Here is a 22,445-nt window from a genome sequence, read left to right on the forward strand (position 1 = left end):
AAACAAGGTAAAAAGCCCATTAATCTCACAAATATAACCTGGAAAAGACAGCCTTGGCGAATGCAGTGAAAGTGAAAGTGCAATTCGCTCAGCCGTGTCCAACTCTTTATGATCCCATGGACTATACCGTCCATGGAGTTCTCCAGGCCACAATACTGGAGTTGGTAGCCTTTCCCTTCTCCCGTGAATCTTCTCAACCCAGGTATCAAACCAGGGTCTCGCACATTGCAGGAGGATTCTTTACCACCTTAGCCACCAGGGAAGCCCAAGAATACTGGAGTGGGTATCCTATCCCTCCTCCAGAGAATCTTCCCAACCCAGGAATAGAACCAGGGTCTCCTACATTGCAGGCAGATTCTTTACCAACTGAGCTATCAGGAAAGCCTTGGCGAGAGGGTGTGTTAATTTCTCCCTGTCTTTAGGCATTCACAAGAGGACAGGATTCTGAACAAAGGCACCTTTGGTTTAATATTCAGGCAGAGGGGCAGGGTTCCCGAGGTAGACCATTACATATAACCAGCATCCTTTTAGTGAACAAAAACAACAGGAAGCAAAGTTTAAAGTAACAGATTCAACGTGAAGTCATAATTGGCTCTTCTATGCAACATTTCTTTCTTGTATAGATGCTTCCAGTTCAGTTCAGTTCAGTTGCTCAGTCGTGTCCGACTCTGCGACCCCATGAATTACAGCACGCCAGGCCTCCCTGTCCATCACCAACTCCCGGAGTTCACTCAGACTCACGTCCATCGAGTCGGTGATGCCATCCAGCCATCTCATCCTCAGTCATCCCCTTCTCCTCCTGCCCCTAATCCCTCCCAGCATCGGAGTCTTTTCCAATGAGTCAACTCTTCACATGACGTGGCCAAAGTACTGGAGTTTCAGCTTTAGCATCACTCCTTTCAAAGAACACAAAGGACTGATCTCCTTCAGAATGGACTGGTTGGATCTCCTTGCAGTCCAAGGGACTCTCAAGAGTCTTTTCCAACACCACAGTTCAAAAGCATCAATTCTTTGGCGCTCAGCCTTCTTCACAGTCCAACTCTCACATCCATACATGACCACAGGAAAAACCATAGCCTTGACTAGATGGACCTTTGTTGGCAAAGTAATGTCTCTGCTTTTTAACATGCTATCTAGTTTGGTCATAGCCTTCCTTCCAAGGAGTAAGTGTCTTTTAATTTCATGGCTGCAGTCATCATCTGCAGTGATTTTGGTGTCCAAAAAAACAGTCTCACACTGTTTCCACTGTTTCCCCATCTATTTGCCATGAAGTGATGGGACCAGATGCCATGATCTTTGTTTTCTGAATGTTAAGCTTTAAGCCAACTTTTTCACTCTCTACTTTCACTTTCATCAGGAGGTTCTTTAGTTCCTCTTCACTTTCTGCCATAAGGGTAGTGTCATCTGCATATCTGAGGTTATTGATATTTCTCCTGGCAATCTTGATTCCAGCTTGTGTTTCTTCCAGCCCAGCGTTTCTCATGATGTACTCTGCAGAGAAGTTAAATAAGCAGAGTGACAATATATAGCCTTGACATACTCCTTTTCCTATTTGGAACCAGTCTGTTGGTCCATGTCCAGTTCTAACTGTTGCTTCCTTACCTGCATATAGGATTCTCAAGAGGCAGGTCAGGTGATCTGGTATTCCCATCTCTTTCAGAATTTTCCAGTTTTTTTTTGTGATCCACACAGTCAAAGGCTTTGGCATAGTCAATAAAGCAGAAATAGATGTTTCTTTTTGGAACTCTCTTGCTTTTTCCATGATCCAGCGGATATTGGCAATTTGATTTCTGGTTCCTCTGCCTTTTCTAAAACCAGCTTGAACATCTGGAAGTTCATGGTTCATGTATTGCTGAAGCCTGGCTTAGAGAATTTTGAGCATTACTTTATTAGCGTGTGAGATGAGTGCAATGTGCTATATTGGCAATAAAACATTAGCTTTATCCCCCTTTGTCCTTACTGTACCACTAAATGGTTGTAGCACTTTTGATAAGTCATTTGGTATCTGGGGACCTTAGTTTATACATTCATAAAAGTAAGAGCTGCAATAGAGAAGACCCACTGAGATCTGAAATGTTATGATTCAAGGAAGGTTCTTAATATTAATACTACTTATATTTGGCTGACATCACAATTTGGTTTTTCAGCCTGTGCCTACCATAACATGGTTCAGTAACCCTGTGGAAACCTCTAGCCCCATAACCTCTTCCTTTGCTTCCAACACCATCTTGGCTTAACCTCTTTCCCTACTCAGCTTAGTATCCATGATCCACTATTTCAATCACTCTGTTGCCATATCCCTCTTGCCATTACAAAAAACTGTACAAAAATTTACTTTCAACCCTCTTTTTCTTTTCCCTAAGGAAAAGTTCCTTACAAGGTGGAGACTTTGAAAAAAATGGTAGCCTCTGATAACTTAAGATACCAACATAAATAAATGTGGATGGTAGTTGAATATGTTCACAACATGGTTTGGAGGTAAAGCACAATTTCCTAAAAAAAGATAGCATCACTGACTTTAAAATTTTAAAATCATCTATATCATTCTTTCCATCCACAAAAAAAAAGCACAAGGAAAAACAACAAGGCAAAGAGTCAAGCACATATTTGAGTATTTTTACATGTAAAGCACAATATGAAGCCATAAAATACATGTGAACCTTGCCGTTAAAGTGGTCACCTTCAGAACAGATGCACTAAGTTTAAGGCTGGACCATTTACTGACATTACTTTATTGTTAGTAAATATTTAAGAGTCACATAAAATAATTAATTACAAATACCTCTATTTTTAAGTTCAAATTATTCCCAAGTTTGGTTCCCATCTCTTAGCCAAAATTCCAGTGATGTAAGCATTTACCTTACCTATAAACCAAAAGAGAAAATTTACCATTATCTGTTTTGCTTTGATTTTAATTTCTAGTGAGAGATACCCATCTTCTACTCTTTTGTGCTCAAAATAGGAAAACATTTTAGAGTAATGGGAACCATTTACCTAGTAGAGAATTTGAGAAGCAAACAGGAAAGAAGACAAAGTGAATATAACAGAGCTTCCAATATTCATTTTCCATTTGTCTCCTCTTAAGAAAAAACTGATTTACCCCTGAATATATCACTGAAGCAAAGCGACTGAAAGTCTCAGCCTACCTTTTAACTGGGTGGTGAGTGTTGGTTGCCTACTCGTGTCCAACTCTTTGCAACCCCATGGACTGTAGCCCACCAGGCCCCTCTGTCCATGGAATTCTCCAAGCAAGACTGCTGGAGTGGGTTGCAATCCCCTTCTCCAGGGGAATCTTCTTGACCCAGGGATCAAATCCAGGTCTCCTGCAATCTGAGACTCCAGGGAAGCATAACTATTCTACTATTCTACTACGGCTAGCAAAATATTTGGAAAAGGAGAATGGTGTGTCCCTATCCCATGCTGCTCTTTAAAAGGATGACCTGAGCGCTCTTGGATCATAAAGGCCAGGCTCACAGAGCAGAGAGCTGGAAGAAGCCTGTGTCCCGCTGACAGGGCCAACAGGTCCATTAGGCTCATTAGGCACAGTGCTTTCATGACACTTTTGGGGGCCCATAAACATTTTAAAATTCTTTTAAAATAAAAAAAAAATAAGTGAACTTTTAGGCTTACATATATACAGTATTAATATATCATCTTTATATCAACAGTCACAAAACATTATATATATCTTTGATGGGGGTATGAGCTGATGAAGGTAAGCATACGCCAGGTCCAGAAAATTTATAAGGCAGGCCTGCTTGCTGTCCATGAGAATCAACCAGCCCTGCTTTTCCTCCTGGAAGTATATCCCAGATGACAGGAAGATGAACTTCTATTTTGCTTAAGCCACTATTACTTGGAATTTTCTGTTACATACCAAGAAACTGAATCTTAGCTGACTAAAAAGATAGGTACTCACATTGACTTATAAAAGGTACACAATTAATACAGGGCCAAAATCATGTATGACCAAAGATACAAATATTGCATATAGGCCACCTCCTTTAACACTACAAGGCTAATGGCATCTGCTTCATCTTTCAATAGCTGTGTTACGGATGCATGTCTGTCTTCCTCCAAAATTCAATGTTGAAACCCTAATCCTCACAGAGACGGAATTAAGAGGTAGGGCCTTTGGGAAGTAATTATATCAATTACTTGATTACCCTTTTATGAGGGTAGAGTCCATTGTGCTCTTATAAGCAGACACACAAGACGGTGATTCCTGCCTAATCCACCACGGAGGGGTACAAAGAGAAGACCACAGTCCGCAGACCAAGAAAAGTGCTTTCATTAGACACTGAATATGTCAGCATATTAATTTTTGGCTTCTCAGCCTCTAGAACTGTGAGGAGGAAATGTTTGTGGCTTGAGTCATCCGATCTATGCTATTCTGCTACAGGAGCCAAAGCAGACCAAAACAAAGCCACTCTCCCTCCTGTACACTCCAGCTTTCTAGATCCTGAGGTAAGGTTGGTGTTGGGAAAGTGAAACTCAACTCTGGCTCTGGGCCACCCACCTGACATTACTAACAGTCTCTTCATCTATAAAAAGGAGTCATTACTAACTGCCACACAGGATAATGTGAAAAGATATAAGCATGTATAAAAACTCAAATTTAAGTACTATAAAAATGTCAGACACGCTTGTCTCCCTTACGTAATGTCTTCTTCCCGACAAGTCTGTCCTTTAAGATTCTTTTAAGTAAGGGCACATAGGGGAAATGGGTACATTATTAAAATTTCAGGTCCAATTCCACTTAGGAGGGACAAGACATGTAGGAATCACTGTAGTGATGAATGGGATCAAGCTTTGTTTGATTTACAAAGTATATTTTCAAGGATAGGTTCCCCCCCCCCAAAAAAAAACTGTTAAATAACATGCATACATATATATATGATATATATTATAAAGTATATGTGCATGAGTATACATACATATATCTCTTTGGTAATTATTTTGTCATGAAATGAAGCCGAATTATTTTAGACATCAGTTTTCGGATGTGTCAGTCCAAGTGGGTTAAATCTAAAACAGAGATAACTGTACTATACTTCACACTTCGCAGTGCCATCTTCTGCCTATCAGTGGAAGTGCAGTTCCAGTAAAACTGCAGCCCTCTTTATTATTTACGATAGACTGAGTTCAAACAATGAGTCTGTTGTTTTCAACATCTGTAAAAGAAAAAAAAATGGCACTATTCACGACACGGGGATATTGCGAAGGTGCGTGTGCACCAGACACCTTGGCTCATGAATCCACATTGCATGTATGTGATTACATACTCTAGTCTCATATGATTCTCACCAGCTCCTTTGTTTCTGAACTACCTTCCAAATGCCTGACATCATAGATTTTAGTGTTAATGTTCACTGTATAAGACCCAGACTTTGAAGCTATGCCTATTAAATCACTGGCTCAAATTTCACCTCTACCTTGGTAATTTTGTGATTTTAGATATATTAACTTCTCTAATCCTCAATGTCCTAATCTATAAAGTACTTTTATGAAGTACAAAAGAGCATGAATTAAAGTAATCCTAAAGAAATGTATAGTTCTTATACATAGAAATCTAACAATAACCTTTAACTACTATTATAATTTTAAAAATTAAATTATGACTCCAGGCAGTAAGACAACTTCCCCAGGATCCTACAGGTAGAAAGGGCTAAGCTGCGGTTAGGGCCGGTCAGTGTGATTCCTACCATAGGTTTCTAAACTCCACAGTTGAAGCCTGGAAGCCACCTGGAGCCAAACAGTAGGACACTACAAGTCGCTGGTGTGACTCTGAAAAACGACATCCACAAATAAACACGGTATTATACAAATACATGATTATTTTTCTTTCACAATAAAAACAAAATAAAATGAACATTATTTTTTGTAAGAACTATAAAGAAAGGATCTTTTATCATATTTAGTTGTGAGCTTAGACGGAGCGTGAGAAGGAGTCACATATTTATAAGTTCTCAATGTGTAAATCAGAACACAAGCTATTGCAGATTTAGGGTCATTCCAGTGTTGTACGTTACACACTAGGAGGCGCTACAGCACAGTGATGGGCTAAAGGGCTAGTTGCTGTTTGACTTTAGGCTCCACTACCTAGGAGCCTAGGGCTTCCCTTGTAGCTCAGCTGGTAAAGAATCCACCCGCCATGTGGGAGACCTGAGTTTGATCCCTGGTTTGGGAAGATCCCCTGGGGAAGGGAAAGGCTACCCACTCCAGTATTCTGGCCTGGAGAATTCCATGAACTGACTGTATAGTCCATGGGGTTGCAAAGAGTCGGTCATGACTGAGCGACTTTCATTTCACTTCACCTGGGAGCCTGGGGCTTCCCTGGTAGCTCAGCTGCTAAAGAATCCACTTGCAAAGCAGAAGAATCCCCATAGACAGAGAAGCCTGGCAGGCTACAGTCCACGGGGGTCACAGGGTCGGACAGGGCTGAGCGACTAAGCACAACAGCCCCTGGGAGCCTAGCGGGCTACAGTCCATGAGGTTGCAGAGTCGGACAGAAGTGGGAAGCGTTAGTCACTCAGCCGTGCCCGATTGTGAACCCCATGGACTACAGCCCTCCAGGCTCCTCTGTCCATGGAATTCTCCAGGCAAGAATACTGGAGTAGGCTGCCATTTATTTCTTCAGGGGATCTTCCTGACCCAGGGATGGAACTCAGGTCCCCTGTGCTGTAGGCAGATTTTTTACCATCTGAGCCACAGAGGAACAGGAGGGAGCGACTAACATTTTCACTTTTCACTTTCACTTATCACTTTATAGCCGAGGACTAGTAGTCTAATCCCTGCGTTGCCTTAGTTTCCACAGATATGAAAGGGAACCAACAATAGCAACCACCTCACAAGTAAATCTTCTGCGAGGATTAACCTAGTTTAAGATATTACCTGTTAGCTCTTAACCATTATCAAATCATCTTTCAATTTCTTTCTTATTCCAGAAGAACTAATACTACAGAGAAGATGAGCACTGAGACAGTATGGATGACACAGTTGCATATTCTATTTAATATATAAAATTAATAGAATCAATTTGATTTTCCACATCAGTCAAAACCAACTGCTGCTAGTGAAGGTGAGGGCGATCAACAATTTCATTTCTACCAGGCTAAATGTTATTCCTACTTGGTCTAAAAACTCAAATTTCCTGGCCCAAGTAGAAGAACAAAAGGCATTTATATAGCCTCAAGTGCAGATCTTAGTTTTCATCGCCTCTTTATCATATACCATGAACTGATGAACGTGAAGAAGGATGTTAAGTTTTCATTCTTTTCAGTGTTATCTATAAGATTTCACCTCACTGTCAAGTACTTTCTAAATAGAGTTACCCCTTGATAAATCCATGTCTGATAGTTTTATATCATTCAGTTTATTTGAGGATTTTCTCCATCCTCTGTAGAAAAGCACAGGAGGCAGAGAATTATTTTCATGTAAACTTGACTGATAAATGCAGCCTGGTATGTGACAAGATACTCATCTACTAAATTTATTTACCTCCATGTGAAAATAGGTGTGATTTCTGTCAAAGCAGCACTGTCTTTCCATCTTTCTGAGTTCAGCTGCAATGTCCACGTTAAGCAAACGTGCAAGATATCAGTGCTGTAGATGCTACAGTTTCAAATATTGGTTTTTAAACTTTCCTGTGTATAGAAAGCATCCAAATTCCACATTCAAATGAAAATTCCTCGGCCCTTTCCTCAGAAAATCTAATCTGTCTGCAGTAGGAACAAGGAAGTAGACTTTTTAATGTGTCCCCAGGGATCCTGACTTAGGTATACTGAGGAGTGTACTTCGAGAAATATTGGTCTGACACACACGTTTTCTACATAGAAGTACTGAAATTAACTTGCAAATTGTGTACTTATAATGACAGTTCCAATTTATCGAGTTTAAAACTAACCAATTTCTTTGGCTCCTTTAAGAATGTTTTCAGTGTAGCCTGTCCCACGCCACGCAAACGTGCAGCTACTTGCCAGTGCAGTTTAGTTTCAGCAATTCTTAGTTTTACGTTATTTTTTTCTTCAGTGTGAATTTATACAGAGATTAGACGTTATGGGTATTGCTACAGTTTCATTCATAAAATGATTCTCAGAAATGATGAGCTAAGATCTAGGAAAATATGGACTAAGTTGCCCCAAACTCCTCCTCTGTAGTGATAAAACAGGGACAGGTATAATGTGTTACAAGAATGTAAGGGCTGAGTGACAGAGAGTAAGCATCTGGCACATTGCAGGGCAATGATTAGTCCTCAACATTACTGGCTGAATCTGTGATTCAAATGTTGTATACAATACCAAAAGAAATAAAGACATAGGTAAGGGATTCAATAGTTTTCTAAATTGTAGTGTCAGAAAAAAATGTCTGCCTCCATTTTTATATGAACTTTTCTTTGTAGAATGAGCTCACATCTCACTTTGTGGCCTCTGAAGATGTTCTCAACGTTATATAGCTTACTCAACCATATCTGCTTCTTGCCAACATGCCACTTCAATTTTTCATGCATTTCCTTATTTCCTTTATAATTCAAAGGATCCCCCCTCTACTTCCCAGCCCCACCTTTCCTGTCTAAGGACTTAATTTACTGCAAAGACCTGCACTGAATGACTGCTAGCATAAGAAAAGACAAAGTTAAAAAGAAAACGACAGCAAAAAAAAAGAAAAAAGAGGAAAGCTCATGATTACAGACTTTCTTCTCTACTCCTACCATCTCTGCTCATGCACACAACATTCACAGTGCCCTAGTGTATAGGTTTCTCATTTCCTTCTGCCGTGCCAGCTCTTCTCCACCAGATCAAGACTAACCGTACCCCACTGTGAGACTGCTTAATTTTAAAACTGAGAATCTTCAACTTGTCCAAAGGCTTATTTGTATTTATGCTGTCCTACTTTAAGATATATCTTTTGATCCTGCCATCTTTTTTTTTTTATTAATTTTTTTTAACTTTATTTTACTTTACAATACTGTATTGGTTTTGCCATACATTGACATGAATCCACCACGGGTGTATACAAGCTCCCAATCCTGAATCCCCCTCCCACCTCCCACCCCATATCATCTCTCTGGATCATCCCCATGCACCAGCCCCAAGCATCCTGTATCCTGTATCGAACATAGACTGGCACTTCATTTCTTACATGATAGTATACATGTTTCAATGCCATTCTCCCAAATCATCCCACCCTCTCCCTCTCCCTCAGAGTCCAAAAGTCCGTTCTATACATCTGTGTCTCTTTTGCTGTCTCACATACAGGGTCATCATTACCATCTTTCTAAATTCTGTATATATTGTCAGTATACTATATTGGTATTTTTCTTTCTGGCTTACTTCACTCTGTATAATTGGCTCCAGTTTCATCCATCTCATTAGAACTGATTCAAATGCATTCTTTTTAATGGCTGAGTAATACTCCATTGTGTATATGTACCACAGCTTTCTTATCCATTCATCTGCTGATGGACATCTAGGTTGTTTCCATGTCCTGGCTATTATAAACAGTGCTGCGATGAACATTGGGGTCCATGTGTCTCTTTCAATTCTGGTTTCCTTGGTGTGTATGCCCAGCAGTGGGATTGCTGGGTCATAAGGCAGCTCTATTTGCAATTTTTAAAGGAATCTCCACACTGTTCTCCATAGTGGCTGTACTAGTGTGCATTCCCACAGACAGTGTAAGAGGGTTCCCTTTTCTCCACATCCTCTCCAGCATTTATTTCTTGTAGACTTTTGGATCGCAGCCATTCTGACTGGTGTGAAATAAATGAACCTTCTTTAAAGGCATTTGTGTGATACGGTAATATAATTTCAATAACTATATTTAACATTTAACTAGATTAGCAACATTATTAACAACACAGTTTGGAGCAGTCAAATTCAGAATAGAAGCTAGATCATCATACTCATTTTCCATACTATTTTTCTTGAGGGTGTTGTACATGTTTAAATCAGTGTTCCTAACTGCACTGATTAGGGTGATTTAGAATTGACTTTCACATTGGCTGCAAATCACCCACATGAGCTGGAGAAATGCATTCTCCATTCAGGTGTATTTGTTTGTTTGCTTGTTTTCATCTATAATAAGGGAGGACACGGCTGAGTTCCAAAATCTGTTCACTAGCACTTTTGAGATGGTAGGATAACATCATCGACACAATGGACATGAGTTTGAGCAAACTCTGCAAAATAATGAAGGAGAGAGAAACCTGGCATGCTACAGTCCATGGGTTCACAAAAAGTCAGACATGACTTAATGACTGCACAACAAAACTTTTGTCTTGCCTACACCAAGTAAAAGTTTTTATTAAAGACTGCTCTTTCTGACATGCAAGTACATTCTGTTAGGGTAAAATCTCTCTGATCCTTTCAATAAAATGATGTAAGTTTGGTAATATATTGAGTTGTATTTCTCTGTGCTAGACATTACTTTTTATGTACATTAGTTTATTTGATCCTCTTGACAAATCTATGAGAAAGGCAATGTTATTGCCTCTTCATTGATGAGAAAAATGTGGCTGTGTTAGTCATTCAGTCGTGTCCGACTCTCTGCGATTGCATGGACTGCAGCCTGCCAGGTTCCTCTGTCCATGGAATTCTCCAGACAAGAATACTGGAAGGGGTAGCCATGCTCTTCTCCAAGGGATCTTCCCGACCCAGGGTCTCCTGCACTGCAGGCAGATTCTTTACCATCTGAGCCACAAGGGAAGCCCAAGGGGATGTTAGTTGACATTTCTAACCTCATGTAGCTAGTATGGCTGACTCAAAGTCTGTTTATTATTCTATGTTCTTTGGATTTAACACATAGGATCCCACAAACACTTTCTGTAATCTCTACCTCATTAACCTCAAACTCTCACTGGGTAAGTGTTTTTAGGAGCTCAGAGCTGTGTGTTGAACAGAGTCTGAAGGATGTGCAACTAGAAACTCTTTTGATGATAAACAGGAGCAAGTCACAGAAAGTCACATCATCTATAGGGACATGAGATATAGGTTGGCCCAGAATCTGCATTAGTCTTTGTTGATACCTTAGCTCAGCTGAAAGGACTACTTTAGAAGGTGCAGGTCATTGCATGCTTTTTGTTCCATGTTCTCCTAAGGAGTATTTTCACTGAGTTCAATTTCCTCCAGACCCTACACCTAGAAAAATCATATCAGGAATAAACTATGAGTTTATTATTTGGCTGTGTCAGTCAAGAACTTTGAAATTCACTTAGAGGAACGATATATTTTGATTTTTAGTATAAATATTAAATTTTGACCCCTTGAGGTATCTAATATAAAAATCAACACACTACACTAAATTTTAATTTCTACACACAGTAATGGCTAACACGTTTTAGGATTTCTTGAAGGACCAAAAATATAGCAATGTGTATGCACTGAAATAGAACATAAATATCCTTTCTTAAATCCTAATGTCATTAAATGTTGGACATTATTATTTCCCATTTTATAGATGAGAAAGTTAAGTCTCAGAATAGTTAAGAAATATATCCAAAGGAAGCAAGTTAATGATATGTATGTGTAAAATAAAATCCATTACCATTTCACCCTAAAAAATTTTACTCACTATAAATTGTTGATAGGCTATGATGAAAGTATAGAGATATGGAAACCAAACAATGTAATGTCACCATAAATTAAAGCTAGATATGAACATATTTAGGAACTAAGATAGTTCAGTATGCTACTCATTGAACAATACCACACAGTTGCAGTATAGGTTTAATAGGAAAGAAATATGTAAGCAAATCTCCTAAGAAATACACTTAAAGAAAAGAGTTTCAAAGAGAAGATTCCAAAGGTACCAAAAGTATTACCTTACAATAGAAGTCAAAAGCCAAGAGGAACCATTATTGGTGTATCTCTTATAAGGTAAACTGTGTACAAATGTGAAAACTCTTTTGTAATGCTGTTTTGAAATGCGGTTTTGAAAATGACCTGGGATCTTTTTAAAGCCAACTCATTCTTCAAAAAAACAGCTGAATGCAGGTGAACAAATGGTGCCCAACTCATTACTGTAATTCCCTTTGAATGTAGCCTGTTGTTCTATCATGATTCTATGTGGTCAGAGAACTTAAATTACTTTATACTCTATAATAACGAGAATAGTTCTGGATATAAGGTAGGCAGCAATTATACCAATGTGGCTTACTTACAGAAGAGATGATGTGGAGAGTGGTCATATGATAGAAGAGAGAAGCCCTGCAGAAAGTTCTGGGTTCTTGTTTTGGTTTCCTCTGGTCTCAGTCATCCTGGACCTTGGTTTTCTCACCTCTACTATGACGGGCTTTGGATGAGAACACAACCTTACATTCACAGCATGCTTCCCGATAACAGACTCTTTAAAGTACACTCAAAGAGATTAAAACACTTGAAAGCAGCACCAAACAAGTCAGACATAATTGCAATGCAATCACTACCTATAGTATAACGATGTCTCCTAGTGTTTATGAAAGCATTTTCAGAGCACAGCGTTTATTTGGTTGAACTTTAGCTTGTGTCTGAAAAAAATGGTCTACTTTTGATATTTTGTTTTTTGCATCTTATAAACATGAAGCGACATTTCTAAATGTCCCAGTAAACACATGCCCTTTTCTGATGCAGATTTAACATGATCTACGCCTTTTCTTTACCCTTTAGCTCCAAATTATACCCTGTTCTATGATCCACTCAACTGACACACACAGACACATATGCATGCACACAGAGTAATCTATGGCAGAAATACATACACTGTTTTCATTTAATGATCAGAATTCCATGGTACAACTATGAAGAGTTTATGATAAAATATATGCACGCTAGTTGAGAGCACACGATCTCTAGAGCTGTTTTGAAATCTGATTTAGTATAAAGTCCCTTTTATGTGATGTTTCTTAAGACATTTAGTAGTTAAGCTTTTTCTGTATTAGCAGTTCTCAAATTGTTGTCAATGGTTGAAAAAAATCTACATTTTCTTTCTGTAATTTTCCTAAATGTCTGTGCTTTATAGAGCTTGCTGATGCATGATGAAATTGATTAACAAGTAAAAAATAATGTTGTAGAAACTTTTATATCAATCTTGCCTATGCAGCTTGAACACATCCTTTTTTTACTCATTGATGCTTATGCTCACAGTTTTGACTTAAAAATTTATGCACTTTAAATGCAATTTAATTTACTTGTAACTATATAAGTTAAATATCTAAGTATGTACTTTTGTGCTCAATCATATTCTACATGGTAAAAGTAAATGTCACAATTTTTCATGGCGTTCACAAAAGTCCACAGTACATGGCCATCGAAACACATTTTAAAGAGCCAGGAGAGTTACCAGGTAATCCTCACTATTTCCCTTGCTTCCCCTCTTTTTTGGCAAATTTTTCTTTCTTTTTCATGATGACTGTCACTCTAGTGAATTTTGTGTCTTCCAACTGATTTGCAGCCAAGTTTTCATTTATTCTGCTTTGTCCAGATCAATCACAGATACAAAAATTTCATGAAAATATTAACCATATACTACTAGCTGCATGGGCTAATCTCTGTTAAGCACTTTTATGTTCCAGGAAATATGGTAAACTCTTTTTTTCAGGTGTACTCAGTCTTTACCATAGCCCTCTCAGGTAGTTTCTATGAGTAGTCCTATTTTCTACATGAGGAAACTGGACAAAGAGGATAAGCAATTCATCTAACATCACACAACTAGCAAATGTTGAGCAATATTAAAGTCTATTCAGTTCAGTTCAGTTCAGTCGCTCAGTCGTGTCCAACTCTTTGCGACTCCATGAACTGCAGTACACCAGGCCTCCCTATACATCACCAACTTCAGAAGTTTACAAAAATTCACATCCATCGAGTTGGTGGTGCCACCCAACTATCTCATCCTCTGCCGACCCCTTCTCCTCCCGCCTTCAATCTTTCCCAACATAAGGGTCTTTTCAAATGAGTCAGCTCTCTGCATCAGGTGGCCAAAGTATCGGAGTTTCAGCTTCAACATCAGTCCTTCCAATGAACACCCAGGACTGATCTCCTTTAGGATGGACTGGTTGGATCTCTTTGCAGTCCAAGGGACTCTCAAGAGTCTTCTCCAACACCACAGTTCAAATGCATCCATTCTTCTGCGCTCAGCTTTCTTTATAGTCCAACTCTCGCATCCATACATGACTATCGGAAAAACTATAACCTTAACTACACGGACCTTTGTTGGCAAAGTAATGTCTCTGCTTTAGAATATTTTGTCTAGGTTGGTCATAACTTTCTTTCCAAGGAGTAAGCATCTTTTAGTTTCATGGCTACAGTCACTATCTACAGTGATTTTGGAGCCCAGAAAAAAAGTCAGCCACTGTTTCCACTCTTTCCCCTTCTTTAGGCCATGAAGTGATGGGATTGGATGCCATGATCTTAGTTTTCTGAATGTTGAGCACTAGGCCAACTTTTTCACTGTCCTCTTTCACTTTCATCAAGAAGCTCTTTAGTTCCTCTTCACTTTCTGTCATAATGGTGGTGTCATTTACATATCTGAGGTTATTGTCATTTCTCGCCTAGTCTTGATTCTGGCCTGTGCTTCATCCAGCCCAGCATTTCTCATGATGTACTCTGCATGTAAGTTAAGTAAGCAAGGTGACAATATACAGCCTTGACGTGCTCCTTTTCCTATTTGGAACCAGTCTGTTGCTCCATGTCCAGTTCTAACTGCTGCTTCCTGACCTGCTATTCAGATTTATCAAGAGGCAGGTCAGGTGGTCTAGTATTCCCATCTCTTTCAGAATTTTCCATAGTTTATTGTGATCCATACAGTCAAAGACTTTGAGATAGTCAATAGAGCAGAAATAGATGTTTTTCTGGAACTCTCTTGCTTTTTTGATGATTCAGCGGATGTTGGTAATTTGATCTCTGGTTCCTCTGCCTTTTCTAAAACCAGCTTGAACATCTGCAAGTTCACGGTTCACGTATTGCTGAAGCCTGGCTTGGAGAATTTTGAGCATTACTTTACTAGCGTGTGAGATGAGTACAATTTTTTGGTATTTGGAGCATTCTTTGGCATTGCTTTTCTTTGGGATTGGAATGAAAATGGACCTTTTCCAGTCCTATGGCCACTACTGAGTTTTCTAAATTTGCTGGCATATTGCTGTGCAGCACTTTCACAGCATCATCTTTCAGGATTTGAAATAGCTCAACTGGAATTCCATCACCTCCACTAGCTTTGTTCATAGTGATGCTTCGTAAGGCCCTCTTGACTTCATATTCCAGGATGTCTGGCTCTAGGTGAGTGATCACACCATCATGATTATCTGGGTTGTGAAGATATTTTTTGTACAATTCTTCCCTGTATTTTTGCCACCTCTTAATATCTTCTGCTTCTGTTAGGTCCATACCATTTCTGTCTTTTGTTGAGCCCATCTTTCCATGAAATGTTCCCTTGGTATCTCTAATCTTCTTGAAGAGATCTCTAGTCTTTCCCATTCTATTGTTTTCCTCTATTTCTTCGTTATGATTTCTGAGGAAGGCTTTCTTATCTCTCCTTGCTATTCTTTGGAACTCTGCATTCAAATGGGTATATTTTTCCTTTTCTCCTTTGCTCTTTGCTTTCCTTCTTTTCACAGCTATTAACATTGATTACAAAATACTTTTTCATTATCCTCAGCAAAAGTTATTTCTAGTACTGCTTAATTGGCATTAGTTGCTCTTTCCTCTGTTCACACTTAAAACTTTGTTTAAAATATTGTTAATATTTATAGAACTTTATTTATAAGTATTTCTGAACATAACTAGATTTTAGGTATAGGCATTTGTAACTAATATATTACTTAATTGCCTTGTTGCCTTGTAACAACTAACTTGCACTTTTGATGTGTGGTAATGAAAAGATTTCTGTATGTTAAGATATGAAGATAAGGTCAAATTGATTGTTTTGGGGTTTTCTAGAGAATAAAGTCTGATATTAAACATTATCTGCTTAAGCAGGTTACTTAAGTGACTTAGCACTATTTATTAAAAAAGATTTTCTTCTAGAAGTCAGTCAAAAATAGGCACCCGTGCACCCAATCACACACAAACACTCTTATAACATACATGAGAAAGCATAATTTCATTACATCCATATAGCCCCACCAGTGGTTGCAGTGATTTTTGCTTCCTGGTGGGTAGATCACGTTCTCCCTTTCAATTACATAGTTTGGTCTGGGACAATTGTACCGTCAATTCAATTTGAGAAGTCTCTTTCACTGGTTGTAAAGAAAAATTTAATGCACAAAGATAGTCCCCAAATAAGTCATTAAAAAAAAAAAAAACCTGCTATTGGAAACAGGCAATTAAGATGCACAAAAGGAATTTAAAAAGTCAAAAAAAAATTTGTTAATATCTTCTTAGCCTAGAAAATTCATTTCTCTAATGCAGTTATACAGAATGGAGCAATTCTTACCAAGACATTTATGCTGGGTCATATAAAGGTGTGTAGAGGGTAAGACTTGTGTTCAGGGCTTGGTACAAAAAAAATATACTTCCACAGATCAATGTAGGGGAGTTATAGTAAGACTCCTACCAATATCAAATTTATTTTGTTTAAAAATAAAATATTTTGGTGCTTATTGGTTTATTACTATAACTCATCTTTCCTTTATCCTATCCATCAACTTAGTTAGATTAAGGGTTGAGCAAATAGGAGCCTGCAAGGAGATCCAACCAGTCCATTCTAAAGGAGATCAGTCCTGCATGTTCTTTGGAAGGACTGATGCTAAATCTGAAACTCCAGTACTGTGGCCACCTCATGCGAAGGGTTGACTCCTTGGAAATGACTCTGATGCTGGGAGGGATTGGGGGCAGGAGGAGAAGGGGACGACAGAGGATGAGATGGCTGGATGGCATCCCCAACGTGATGCACATGAGTTTGGGTAAACTCCGGGAGTTGGTGATGGATAGGGAGGCCTGGTGTGCTGCAATTCGTGGGGTCGCAAAGAGTTGGACACGGCTGAGTGACTGAACTGAACTGAACTGAAATAGGAGCCTGGGGCATCTTCAATATATAGTACCATCCAAAAATAGATTCCAAAATAAACACGTGGTATGACTGCTGGTCAGAGGGCCCAGGACACACCTCTAAGGTGACTCCTGTTGGGAGGACTATAACCGACCATCTGCTTAAAGTTCTTGCTTGATGGAAAACCACCAGAAGTCAGTAGACCTTCACTCCTCCCTGCCACATTCTCTCCCCATTAAGTCATTTAAAACCAAAGGTATTAAGAGCAGAATCACAGCAGAAAGGAACAAGAGGTTCAGCAGACTAAAGTATGAGCCTTCTCCAGCACTCCATGGGTCCCTTTTCACCAAGAGCTTCTAAAGACTTTTTTCACCCTACTATTCCTTTCTATACCTATACTGCTTCTTTCTGAAGTGAATTGCTGGCTGACTTTAACAGAATAAGGCTGTTTAAAAAGTATAGTCAATCTACTCTGAAGATATGTTTGCTTTCTTTGATCACATTTATTTGTGCATAGGTTAAACGGCTTTCTGCATTAGCTACATTATTCATAACATTAACTCTTTAAAAAAATTATATGTACTTTATAAACAGGAGAAACAATATGCTAGAAAATTAAATAGCTCTTTTTAAATCTATGAGGTTTAGCTGTAAAACAGAGAACAGTTCTTGGCTAATGTTGAAGGTGAACATTTACCTTTCTTTCAGGACAAACTGGGCTTCCAGGGTGGGTGTTAGTGTTTAAGAACCCGTCTGCCAATGCAGGAGACATAAGAGGCATGAGTTTGATCCCTGGAAGAGGGCATGGCAATCCACTCCAGTATTCTTGCCTGAAGAATCCCACGGACAGAGGAGCCCAGCGGGCTACACTCCATAGGGCCACAAAGAGTTGGACACAACTGAAGTGACTTAGTATGTACCCACCCAGGGCAAATTAAGTAGCTCTGACTGAGGGGCATAGATGTTGTTCACTATGGTGAAAATGATGAATTTTTTTGTGCTTCAGCATCTAAAGTTGCTACAGAAAATACAGGAATAAGAAACAAACAAAAACAGAAAGCTATTCAAAAATTCATATTTAAAAGGCAGAATTGCTTTAGAGTTTTCATCCCTGTGGGTAGAATACTATTATATAGTAACCATCCTTCTCTAATTGCAGCATTTGCTTTAGTGAACACATTCCTTTACCTTAAAACAGAACTGAATTTAGCCCTATTGGAAGGATAACAGCAAGGTATAAAAGAGCTATACCCAGAAAAGAGATTTTGAAACAAATATACATCAAAAGTCTCAGATCTATGTCTTTAACACTTTGAAAAGAACTTAATAATAAAAGACAAGTGATAACACCCAAAAGATATAGGAAAATCTTGCAACTGCCACCCCCTGTTAACGCATTCAATACAACTGAAGCAAGTGAAATGCCTTTGGCTTCACATACACGACCACTGACTAAGAAATTAAGTTAGCCAGAAGTCTTTGGCTAGAAAATCCACTATCACAGGTGGCCACAGCTCAGCTACAACAGTTTTTTTCTCAGCAGGACAATAAGCTCATCTTGACTAATGCAATTATTCTTGCAAACCTGTTCAGCTCAGGTTCTAACCCACACATTAACTGAATGACTATAAGAACTCTTAATTATTACAAAGAGAATAGGCTCCTGCTAGAGTCCACTGAAATATAAGCTCTTCTTGGCAAAATGACATATTGATAGTTCCAAATTCATTGTGAAGTTCTCTGATTTTCACAAAGTAATCTGGGTATCCAGTAAGATTAATTGTTATAGAGTAATCACAATAATAAGACATACCACCCACTAGGAAAAGTTTCAGTCTTTTAGGCCCAGTGTGTTCTTTTTGTTGAATGGGCAAGAGGGAAAATTTAAAGAAGACTGGTCAGTTTTCACATACCACAAACACTGCAGATATTTCCTATCTAAAGTAAGCTAGGGACAACTCATTCAGTTTTTGCTGTAAAATGTGCACTATTTTAAAAATTTTTATTTATAAGAATTAAGTTTTATAAGCCAATGACTCTTTGTTTTTGCATTATATAACCAACATTAAAACTTTGGAAGCTAGAGACTATAGAGTTTTCTGAGTCACTTAAATTATAGTGTCCTTAAAAAGCAAATGTACTTTTGGAACACTAAGGAGTCACTGTACTTAAAAATCATTGTGGGCAGAATTTCCATTGTTTAAATATTTATAATTTTCTGAAATATTGACAAGCACCTACTCAAGTGCCCCAAACTTGGAGAATTTGCTTTCTCTAGAAGAATCCACAAGTAATTACTAAACTGTAACACAAGAGTTCAGAGTAAGCGGCAGGACACTTTAAAAAATAATTGTTATGCATGATTTGCACTGAATTGTTTAGAGCTAGACACAAACATTAAAATGGGCTCTGTAACTGGAACAAGTTATTATAGTATTGGGAGGCAGTGATTTTAAAACCATCTGCATTTTGTGAACTCCAGTAATGAGCAACCCTAAAAGAAAATAAAGAATCTGATTTATATTGCATTTTAGCCTAGGAAAGTTACCTGGGCTTTGTTTGCAAGCAAAGACTAAGTTCTTCAACTCTTGGGGCTACAACAGTCCTCACACTCAAAAGAAAGTTGGGTTACAAGAGCCTGATAGAGGGTGGGTCCACTAGAAGTGGAATCAAGAATTTCGCTGCCCTGATTTTTCACAGATAATGACTTTCCTTTATACTTCTCAATTTCAGAATTAGATATAATCCTATTTCCTCTCTTTATTATCCACCAGACACATAATCAGATAATGTTTCCATTCACATAGATTTGAAAAGATCCTCATCCTGTGTGGGTCATTTTATTTTATAGTGGCCAAGGCAGAGAGACTGCTGCCAATATGATGTTCAGGCCATGCAGAATAAAGGCTCAGTCCTGGGCAATGAAACAGTCCACCTTTGTTTTGCCCTCGTGGAAGAAGAATACAAACCCATCACCAACTTTGGGACTTGATCAACAGTGGGGAGTCACAAAACTCTTTTCAATCACTGCATTTTAAACCTTCACTAAAAATAGCTCCTCTGTGCTTGGGCTTAATGTCCCATCTATGGCCAGTGATGGAATACAGTACTTAATTGTTTCTGACTAGGGTCCTTGCATCAGCACTCTGAGAGTGTCTTCTAACTTTTAATCGCCTGTGTGCTCTTTAATTAGACCTGCTTACAGGACAGCCAAGACCAGTCAGCCCACTCAAGATGTTAAAACAGTCTATTTCACAAGTCCAGGAACTTTTGTACACGGCTATCCATTTCCTAAGATTTGTTATTTTTTCCTGTGCCTTAAAATCAGACACACTTAGGGGAGGAGGTCATCTTTGTGGCTATTGAGACAGCTCCAATGTATAGAGACACTGCTTGGTGACAACCCTCTCCTTGTCTATCTAATTCCCTTCTTTATGTGGTCTCCTATCCGCGTGTTATCTGTCGGCTACTACTAGGGCTGGAGGGAAACGCGTCTTTGAAAGGAACACTCGGTCCCCTCACTGGCAGGAATACGATGATTTCTTTAAGGACTCGGATAACTAGAAAGGGGTTCCACTCCCCCAGAAGAATTTCAGAGTCTGAATCATAGAGATCTCCCCCGCTGCCCTCCGCCCAACTTAAGCGGGAGATGCAAACGGACGAGGTGTCTGTCCTTGGCCCCCACCGGTGACCTGCCGGCAGCGCCCCTCGCCTCGGGTCACTCACGCTCCAGGACTCACCTGGTGCCGAGGACCAGCGCCGGCAAGAGAGGCAGCAAGTAGTGCGCTGGGCTGAATTTCATGCTTGTCACCTGCCGGGGTCCTCCTTTCCTCGCTGCCTCCGCTTCCCCGCTTCCTCCTCCAGGTCCCGTCGCTCCTCCTCGTTGCCCGGCTCTGTCCCCGGCCGGCAGTGAGCCCTCTCCAGCAGCGGACGGAAGGAAACCGACAAACGGACGGCCGCCTCGCGAAGGCAGGCGCTGAGAGCGGGGAGTATCTTCGGGAGTGATGTCACCAGCGAGGCGAGCCCTGCCCCGGATTGTTCGGCGCCGCCGCTCCTGAGCCCGGAGGGCGCGCTGTCACTCGCGCCGCAGGCGGCGCGGGGAGCGGGAGGGGTGCCGGCGATGGCCCCGCGCGCTCAGGCAACGGGCTGCGCTCACCCGGCTGCACGTCCCGGACCCCGGGAGCTGGTCTTTTATTCCCGCTTCTCCAGAGGATGGGGAGGTGCCGGGCGGGGGCCAGGGGAGAAACCTAGTCTGCCAGTAACTGAACCTGCATCCGCGGCAGGAGGTGAGCCAGAATGCGCTGGGGAAGACTCTCAGAGGCTCACAGTCACAGGCAAGTGTCCCTCACCTGGTTAAAGCGTGTTTAGAAAAACGGTGCTCCGGAGGGAGAGAGTGTTTAAAATGTTAACTCGAATTACAAACGCGTAATGACTCGTCGGATGCGAATGGAAGGACAGGAGGAGTGAAGAGCGTCCAGAAATGCACCCTGAGCCCCTATCGCTATTGCGAGCTTCTTAGTCCGCAAAACGTGGACTGGGAAGAGGTTTCCGGACACTTAAGACGTCTGTGGCTTCTGTGTTTTGAAGATTTCTGATTTTCCTATAATTTCAGTTTGTCTATCTGTACAACCAGCTGGCAGTGGGGTTGCAGCTCGTGGTGTCCCAGTTGCACACACCTAAAGGGTGGCTTGTCTTCAGGTGAGGAAATATAACTAAAGAAGTCTTCAAAATGTTAACGGTAATTAACCCGGAGTGGTAGTACTGGAAGAAAGAAGGTTTTATCTGTCCTTTTTTCCCCCTATATTTTTCAAGTTTTCTATAATGAACATCTGATATTTAGTAAGCTTTATTTTAAAAAATTAATAAGGGAAACGAAATAACAGAACTCTAATACAAAATAACATTTTGCAAATAACCTAGAAAATAGGGCCAACTTCATCTACTGAGATGTTCAGTTCTAGGATATTTGTAACATGCTGTCTGTGTGTGTGTATGTGTACTCCAGCAGGGAGTATGCATGCCTGCTAAGTCTCTTCAAGTCCTGTCCAACTCTGGGACCCTATGGACTGTAGCCCGCCAGGCTCCTCTGTCCAGGGATTCTCCAGTCCAGAATACTGGAGTGGGTTTCCATGCCCTCTTCCAGGGGATCTTTCCAACCCATGGATCAAACCCACCTCTCTTACATCTTCTGCATTGGCATGGCAGGCGGGTTCTTTACCACTATATATATATATATATATATATATACACACACACACACACACATACATATATACACATATATATTCCAGCAGGATATCCTTGTTAAATAAATGTTTATAAAGAACTACTGTATACATTATTTCATTTGATTGCTACAAGAGCCAATCTAGAGAAATACAAGTGATTCCTATTATAGAGATGAGGAAATATCTCATCAAGATCAGAATTTTAAAAACTGTGTTCTTCTAAATCTTAAGCAAATCCTACTGTTGCCTGGACTATCATAC

The 22,445-nt window shown here is 39.9% G+C and overlaps 1 protein-coding gene across 3 annotated transcripts in view; it reads right to left on the reverse strand.

Annotated features, from left to right (window-relative positions):
- Positions 1-20,867, reverse strand: part of LUZP2 (leucine zipper protein 2) — a 517,618-nt gene extending 496,751 nt beyond the window's left edge. For all 3 annotated transcript variants that reach the window (XM_015103087.4, XM_042237695.2, XM_012102275.5), the window contains exon 1: positions 20,697-20,867. Coding sequence is in view for 2 of the 3 variants with exons in the window: in XM_042237695.2 (XP_042093629.1) it covers positions 20,697-20,758 (62 nt within the window). In the remaining variant the exon portion in view is untranslated. The remainder of the gene's footprint in view (positions 1-20,696) is intronic.
- Positions 20,868-22,445: the final 1,578 nt, after the last annotated feature.

Source organism: Ovis aries, chromosome 21 (assembly GCF_016772045.2).
Source record: "Ovis aries strain OAR_USU_Benz2616 breed Rambouillet chromosome 21, ARS-UI_Ramb_v3.0, whole genome shotgun sequence".
Classification (NCBI taxonomy): domain Eukaryota; kingdom Metazoa; phylum Chordata; class Mammalia; order Artiodactyla; family Bovidae; genus Ovis; species Ovis aries.